This window comes from Helianthus annuus, chromosome 9 (genome assembly GCF_002127325.2).
Source record: "Helianthus annuus cultivar XRQ/B chromosome 9, HanXRQr2.0-SUNRISE, whole genome shotgun sequence".
Lineage (NCBI taxonomy): Eukaryota > Viridiplantae > Streptophyta > Magnoliopsida > Asterales > Asteraceae > Helianthus > Helianthus annuus.
Window position 1 is genome coordinate 189,135,229 of NC_035441.2, and position 8,542 is coordinate 189,143,770.

General features: G+C 41.7%; 1 protein-coding gene across 1 annotated transcript; it reads right to left on the reverse strand.

Annotated features, from left to right (window-relative positions):
• Positions 1–7,779: 7,779 nt before the first annotated feature.
• Positions 7,780–8,542, reverse strand: LOC110875152. The gene is made up of 3 exons (XM_022123357.2): positions 8,375–8,542; positions 8,167–8,294; positions 7,780–8,097 (listed from the first exon to the last, which is right to left on the reverse strand). Exons 1-3 carry the CDS (start codon positions 8,510–8,512, stop codon positions 8,019–8,021), a joined length of 345 nt encoding a protein of 114 aa, XP_021979049.1. The 5' UTR covers positions 8,513–8,542; the 3' UTR covers positions 7,780–8,018.

Below are 8,542 nucleotides of genomic sequence, written 5' to 3' on the forward strand. Positions count from 1 at the left end.
TTCAGATGGACCGATGAGGCTGAGGAAGCTTTTAATCAAATGAAGCAGCACCTTGCTTCACTGCCAGATATCGCAGCACCGGAAACCGGGGAGCTCATATCGGTGTACCTCTCAGTCGCCGATGAAGCCATCAGTGCCGTCCTAACCATTGAAAGGGATAAGGCTCAGGTACCCGTCTATTTTTTCAGCAAAACTTTAAAACTGGCTGAAACCAAATATCCTCCCCTCGAAAAATTAGCCCTAGCCTTGGTCCAAACAGCCAGAAGGCTTAGAAGGTACTTCCAAGCACATCCTATACAAGTGGTCACTGACCAACCCGTTAAGAACGTGCTTGAAAAACCTGAAAACTCGGGAAGATTGGCAAAATGGGCAGTGGAACTAGGTGAACATAACATCACCTATGTCCCACGAAAAGCAATCAAAGCTCAGGTTTTGGCTGACTTTCTAGTAGAAATCCCAAGCCAAAAGACTGAGGAAGTAAACACCACAACCACTGAACCCTCCAACCCTGAAGCCTGGAAACTGTTCACAGACGGGGCTTCAAGCGTTGAAGGGTCAGGAGCTGGTGTAATCTTAATCAACCCTGAAGGGCTAGAATTCACATATGCTCTTCGTTTCAACTTTCAGACCACCAATAACGAGGCTGAATACGAAGCACTGATTGCTGGTCTCCGGCTAGCCAAAGAAATGAAAGTCAACAAGCTTGAAGTGTTCACTGATTCACTATTGGTATCAAGCCAAGTCAATGACAGCTATGTTGCCAAAGAGCCCAACATGAGAAGGTACAAAGAAAAATCCAAGGAATTAATGAACACCTTTCAAGCATGCAACATCAAACAAATTCCAAGATCCCAAAACAAAAAGGCAGATGCCTTAAGCAAATTAGCGTCCCTCACATTCGCCCACCTCACAAAAAAGGTGTTGGTTGAAGTGTTGAAGGCTCGCTCAATTGATGAATTGGAAGTACAAGATGTGGTAACCGAGGAAGGTCCAAATTGGATGACTCCCATAAAGAAGTTCCTTCAAAACAATGAACTACCCAACGACCAAATGGAAGCTGAAAGGGTAAAGATCAAAGCAAGACAATATGTGTTGCAAGGAGAAATCCTCTATAAAAAAGGATACCTTGCACCATTACTAAGGTGTGTGGGCCCTGAACAAAGCAAATATTTGGTCAAAGAAGTGCATGAAGGCATATGTGGAGCTCATTTTGGAGCTAGATCGGTGGTTGTAAAGCTTATGAATTTGGGATATTTCTGGCCTTCAATGCATCGTGACACCGCTGAGCAACTAAAGAAATGCGATGCCTGCCAAATCCACTCACCGATACCAAAAAGTCCCAAACACGACTTGGTCCCCATAACCTCAGCATGGCCATTCCATAAATGGGGAATGGACATTGTCGGTCCATTCCCTCCAAGCAAAGGGGGAGTAAAATTCCTATTGGTAGCAATCGACTACTTCAGCAAATGGCCAGAGGTTAAACCCCTTGCCAAAATCACAGGAAAACAAGTCATAGACTTTGTTTGGGAGAATATCATATGTCGCTATGGGTTACCAGGGGTAATTGTCACTGATAATGGGAAACAATTCGCCGAGAAACCCTTCAGCCTTTGGTGCAAGGAGTACAGGATCAACCAAATCTTCAGCTCAGTGGCCTACCCGCAATCAAATGGCCAGGTTGAAAGAACCAACAGAAGTATTGTAGAAGGCATCAAGACAAGATTGGGGAGATATGAAAGTAATTGGCTGGAGGAATTGCCTAGCGTTTTATGGGCAATCAGAACGACGGAAAAAACAAGTCACAAAAAGACACCGTATAGCTTGGTATTCGGATCCGAAGCCGTAATCCCAGCTGAAATAGGAGTTGTAACCCAACGAGTTGTCAACATGGATCCCAATGTAAACACACAAGAGACCATGTTGAACTTGCAACTCCTAGAAGAAGCCCGGGATCAAGCAGCAATACAAGAAGCCAAGTACAAACAAAGGATGGAGGCCTATTACAACAAAAAAGTCAAGAACGAAAGATTCAAGCCAGGGGACCTAGTCCTCAGAAACAATGAAGCCAGCAAAAAGGAAAACCAAGGGAAACTAGGCCCAAAATGGGAAGGTCCTTACACCATCCTCGAAGCACACAAGGGCGGATCCTATAAGCTGGCAGATTCAGAAGGCAAAAGGCTTCCAAGGCACTGGAACGGAAAAACCCTTAGAAGGTTTTATGTTTAGAAAGTTTGGTTTGCAGCAAAACAAAAACCTTTTGTAAAAGCAAATGTTGCTTGAATGAATGAAGTTACTTTATCAAACTTGTCTTTCTATCCTAATATCAGGTTGAGAACCTAGCAAAAAACTCCATGGCAAGGGCCATGTAAGGGGATGAGCTCCCAGGCCATATCGCTCAATAGGTTCAAGGGTTGAATGGACCTATATAAGGGGTGAGTTCCTAAATCAATACAACTCCATGAGACTTATCAAAGAAAAACAATAGTGTCTCATAGACAGGTTTGAACAGCCTACACCAATCGTTCCTTAAGTCTAAAAATGTACCCAATAAACAGACTTACGAAATCAAACAAATCACAACGAAATAAAAGAAAAGGATAGATACTACGTCTTGATGATAAACACTAAGGCAAAGTGACTGCAGCACTGAACCCTTTAAAGTGTAAAAAACATAAAGACAAAGTAAACAAAGACAAGGCAAGAAAATAAAAATAAACAAGCCCATCAACCAAACATACAAACCAAATCAGAAGCTACCCAGCGTTCAACCAACAGATACTTAGCTTGAAAGGTTAAAGGCTCCAACCCGGCAGCAATCATACAAAAAAGCTTGAAGGGTTGAAACCCCACAAAACAAACCAAGCAAGTAAAATAAACAAAAACACCAAACCATCATGTCATAGTCAGAAAGGCCATAAAAGACCTTCATTAGATAGTCAAAGCAAGCCCTAGTGACTTGCAGATAAAACTAGTGTCCAACGGCCATAAAGGCCTAACCAACCATAGGAACCTTAAGGGTTCCCAAAACCTAAACATTGTTTAAAATATTACAAAACATTAAAGTGTTTGCTAAGAAAGCTACGAATAAATGTCAGTTGCCAGAGGGCTTAGAACCTTCACCCTTAGACTTTTTAGCTTTCTTTGTCTTCTTCCCCTTCACACCTTCTTCACCACCAACCGCAGAGGTTTCCAAACCAGCATCTTTCGAGGTTTCAGGCAGACTGGAAAGGGTATCATCACTGTCCCCGGAGTAAGACCTCTTCCTCGACAAAGAGCCCAAAACCTCAGCACAAACCTTCTCATTCAACCCTTCAGGCTTCAATCCCTGTAAAACAGACAAAGGCTTACCAAAGCAGGAGGATACCTCATGAATATAAGGGTAAGTTAGCCTCTCCATCTGCTCAACAGAAGCCTTGAAAACATCAGAAGCCTCGGGGCGATACATGGGTGACTTCTCCAAAGGTTGCCCAGATTCATGAAGTTTATAGCCAGCAGAAAGGCCTTGATGCTTCCCCAGGTTCAGCAGCTTTGTGTAAACATCACCAAGGGCAGAGTTAAATTCCTTAGAGTGCAAAAGATAAGTCACAACCTGCTGAAACCCATGCTCGATCAACCACTGATTATCCGCAGTCACCTGACCAACGGAAGCCTTCAACCCCTCCTTTTCTTCACGAAAAGCCTTCTGCTGGACAGATAAGGCCTCTCGATCAGCCTTCAACTTCAGCAAATTAGCTTCAAAGCTTTTCTTCAGGTCACCCATCTCAATGGCATGCATCTTCTTCAAATCCTCAATCTCCTTCTTCCAAGCTGCCTCCTTCTCTGCAAACCCAGCCACTTCCTTCTTCATCGATGCAAGGGAGGATTTCATTTTGTCTTTCTTTTTAGAAAAATCCTCATACTCCCGCATCCTTTGGCGAAAGCGTGTAATCCCTTGGGGAAGCATGGCTGCAAGGTTGCAAGTAGTTAAAACCATGCGAGATAACATAGTGTCATCATCCATCTCAGCAATAGCTTCACGAACGGAAGGAGGAGCAAGATGACTAAGAGCATCTTCACAAACAGCAGCATCCTTAAAAGTGTCATCATTCTTAACCAACCAAGAAGGCACATAAGTGCCCTCAGGGTTCAACCCCTCAACGTCCCTGCTCGACGATTCTTGAACAGGGGTAGCAACACCCTTCTTCCCTCGAACCTTCTTACCACGCACAACTAACTCCTTCTCCTTCTCAACCTCTGCCTCAGCCTGATCCTCAGAAACCTCGATGTCATCACTCAAATCCACTGGCTCAGTGGAAGTGGATTGAGGAGTAGCCTTCAGTAAACGACAAGATAACCGGCGAGTTGAAGGCTTGGGAACATTGGACTTGGTAAAACCCTTCACATTCTCAACACTGACATAACCCGAGCCCTCAAACCTCTGCTCAGATGTCCTCACAACAACATTTTCACCCGGAACAGTCGGAGCATCTTCAAAAACCACATCGGACGTATCGTCACTCTTGATGAAGTCCAAAGCAGACATAACTGCCAAAAAACAAATAAAGAAAATAAGTCACAAACAAAGTAAGACGAAAAGGCATAGGGGAGAAAATGCATACCAAGGCCATTTCTCATCAACACCGGATCCCGATCAACTTTTGCCCAAATATTACTAACCCCTAAAAGCACTAACAAATGTTCGGGAAAAGGACGAACCCTGGAAGGGCACCCCCGAATGGCTGAAAGAAAGGCATCATTTAATTCAGACTCGGAAGGCTCCGGATCGTTGAGAACAGCATCCGGATGCCTCCACACCATTTTGAAAGGAATGAGGGATTCAGAAACCCAGAAAAACGTATTCTTCCATGATCCAAGGGTCGTAACCATGGAGGAAACAAGACAAGTTTCAACCTTTGTGTTCTCAAAAGTAAACCAATCACCATTTTTGGCTAACCGGAAGAACCTCCGAAAGAGCAACAATGAAGGATCATAACCTAAAGCACGACACAGCACTTCAAAGTGCAAAACCCTAGCCATTCCTTTCGGATGTACTTGCCCAAAAGACACTCGATAATACTCAAGCACATTTAGAACAAAAAACGAAAAAGGGTAACGAAGATTAGACCACTCAAAATGCCGACAGTACAAAGCAATAAAACCAGGAATCGGTTTGTCAATGGAAGCATCGCAAGCAGGGGCGGTTGGATTAAACTGTTTATCAATACCATGTTCAAGACAAAACAGGTCTACCTCCTCTTGTGTCAATCGAGAAAATGACCTCGCTAAATCCTTAAGGGCACCCATGATCGGAAAAAGTAAAAGTGAAAATGGAGAAGAAACTAACCTGAGAAGAGGAAAACGGTGAATGATTGCAAAGAAAATGAAGAAACTTTACAATAGTTAAAACAAATAAGAGAGTAAAGTAGGGGCATTAAAGGTAAATAAGTAACTTCTGCCAATCCGCCGCCTGACACATGTCCAATCAACTGTCAAATCGATTAAATTTCAAAATTCAAAAAAGTAACCGCCTCAAACCCTTCAAGCCTCCAAACAACGAACCCTTGAAGCCTTTACAAGACATGCATAAAAGTCAGAAGTCTTTGAGCATAATACCCCAAAAACCTCTGACTTGGGGGGCTGACGACGGGGGTAGCCCAAAGACAAATAAAATCACTAATATGCAAAGAGCTTAAAAGGTTGAAAGGTTCATCGGATGAAAAGCTGTATAATGAGTGAATCGAGGAACAGTAACTAGTCATGTCCACCAACTCATCTCACCAACTCACGCTCACCAACTCACAAAGTCAGAGCAGGTCTGTACAGGCACACCCTATTAACCAGGGGTCCAAAGCCTTGAACCCCAAAAGGGGAAACCCTCCATAAGCAAACAGGTTCCACTAGTATAATCCATACCATTTCGAGAGATGTCTTCCACTATAAGAAGACAGCTCGAAGACACTTCCTGGACATTCCGAAAAGCAGAAATTCCTTAATCTCTTGTCATTCAAGAGTTCTTTGTCACCTCCAAAGTACTCTTCATCAGATTCATCTCATTTGCTTTCTTTTCTGGATTCGAGCTAGTCTCGAAGAAAGAACTTCAAAGCAAATATCTCAATCATACTAGTGAACCTCCTTCCACGTTTTGCAAACGTGGAGGGACCCCGCGATTTGCGTTAGGCAAAACTGAACCCTTCAGCCCTTTTGCCTGACCAGCTAAGCTACCATCCTTGGTCCCGTGTTTGTTGCATCAACAGCTATGTTTATCATCCACAGGTGTTTCGCATCATCTTTAAACTCTCCAACTTTGCCATATTACGCGATTAACCTGTAAATTCACGAAAGCTCGTAGTGAACATATTCAAAGCATATAATCACGTAAACGGAAATAAATCACACAAGATAAGCACATTAAAGCTCGGGTTTCACACCCTCCATCACAAGTCATCCAAGAAATTATCGTGAAAGGGTAACTAATGCCTTTAGATTAGGGGGAGGGGTGGTCATCACTCACAACCCATTTATCACTCACAACTTCTAATCAAGTTTAGACACGTCAGCGAGCTTTATTCCATCACTCACAACTTTTTTTTAGTGGAAATGTCCGTCACTCACAACACCCAACAATACCCATCACTCACAACACTCAACAACCCATCACTCACAACCCTTCAACGCGTGAAGAAGTTGAGTGGCGGTGGTATGCTTTTGTTTTTCACGAGTGATAATATTCCATCACGTGCAAAACTCTATCCACCCTGCCTGCCCTTATTGTTTAAATCTTTAAGCATGAACTGAACTGCTGAAGGAAGAAAGAATTATACAAGTTCAGCCTCAAATTTAAGCCCAGGTATTACTTGTTTTAACTTAGTTGTATAGTTCTTTTTTGTTGTAGCATCATTTTTTTTAATACAAGCGATCATGGACAAATAATGCACAAGGCTTTCTTATTATTGTCTGGATTAATTAAGTGAGAGTTGAAAGATTAGAAAATATTGGACCATATATATCGAATCTTTTAAGTTTTAAACAATATTTGACATGTTCTAAGTTCTATCATGATTTTGATTTACAGCGGACCAGTTCTTTTCTCATTGCTTCACATAGCACAAAGATACATGCCATCCAAGTTGTTTCACGTTTTAGTTTTTATTTTTATTTTTTGTTTCGCTGTTTAGTTTTTGTTTTTGTACAAAAGTGACGTCGTTTATCTTTTTCGTTTTGTCTCGCTGTTTTGTTTTTATTTTTGTATAAAGCGACGTCGTTTATCTTTTTCGTTTCCGAATATACTGTTATGGCATGCTTATTTTTATATACGATTTGATAAAGGTTTTATGAGAAATGGTCAAATATTGTTGATTTTTTTTTTCTTTACCGTGAGGAACCGAACGGCTACCATTTAAACAACGTCGGTACCGGTAGTATAATCATTTTTATGATTTTCTCGACATGAGGGTATAAAATTCACAATAGATTTTTTTGGGGGCTATAGCGAATGCTGGCACGATAATGGTACAGTGACGAACCGAATCGTTACTGGCCGAACAACATTGATACTGGTACCGGGACTGATGTTCGTTTTTATGGTTTCGATTGAAGAAAAACAAGTGTCGGAATCCTCTTGGGCATAGTTTTTTCGGTTTGCTATACTGAGTGCCGTTACCAAATCGAACCGAACTGATACTGATCGAGACCCAGTGTAGAGCGCGGGTAATCCCACTAGTTTTATATAATATTGTAATCACCATTGAGCTTATTTTGAGTGTGCTAAACAACTACTTGAATAACGGAAAAGAAAAATTAAAAAGGTAGAGAAGTCATGAATCCTATATAGTTTTCCTATTTATACACAAACCATGTATACATCCACCAAAGTAAGCTTCAACTACGGATGATTTGATTTTTTTTTAAACAGACAGAAAAAAGGCAGTTGATACTACAAGTATATACATACATAGTTGGATGTTGAAATGGAAAGATGTTAGAGCAGGTGAACATAAATTGGTGTGACATGGTTTGTCTTTGTCAACCATGACTGACTAGCTGACTTTACCAGCACCTTCTTCCGTAACTAGAAGCAAACTTCTTTTAAGAAGACAAACAATGGCTTCTCCGTCTCTGAGATTCAAAAGTTCAATTATGAGTTTACATACAGTTAAGCTTTAATGACTGCGTACGTGCGAGTACCTTGGATGAGAAGAAGTAGTACAGGTTTGTTGTTGATCGAGCCTAGGACCTTCATCATATCCTTCACATATTATCTCCCCTTTCTCATCTTTGTAGCACACTACACCGCTTGATTCATCTTCAAAAACCTGCCAAATCAATCTCCAATTAAATTAAATGTTCACATACATCATACAAACAAACAAATACATATCATATAGCAGCTGACCTTTTGGAGCTTGATGTTGGATTTGATTTGAATGGGTGGATGATGTTGTGAGCCAAGCATGAGGACCCTGCAGTTTGAAGGCTGCTTATGATGAACACAGAGCAAGGGCAGCATATATGGGATTCTAACTGCCATCATCGAAGCCCAACAGGTGGGCTTAGATTAGAT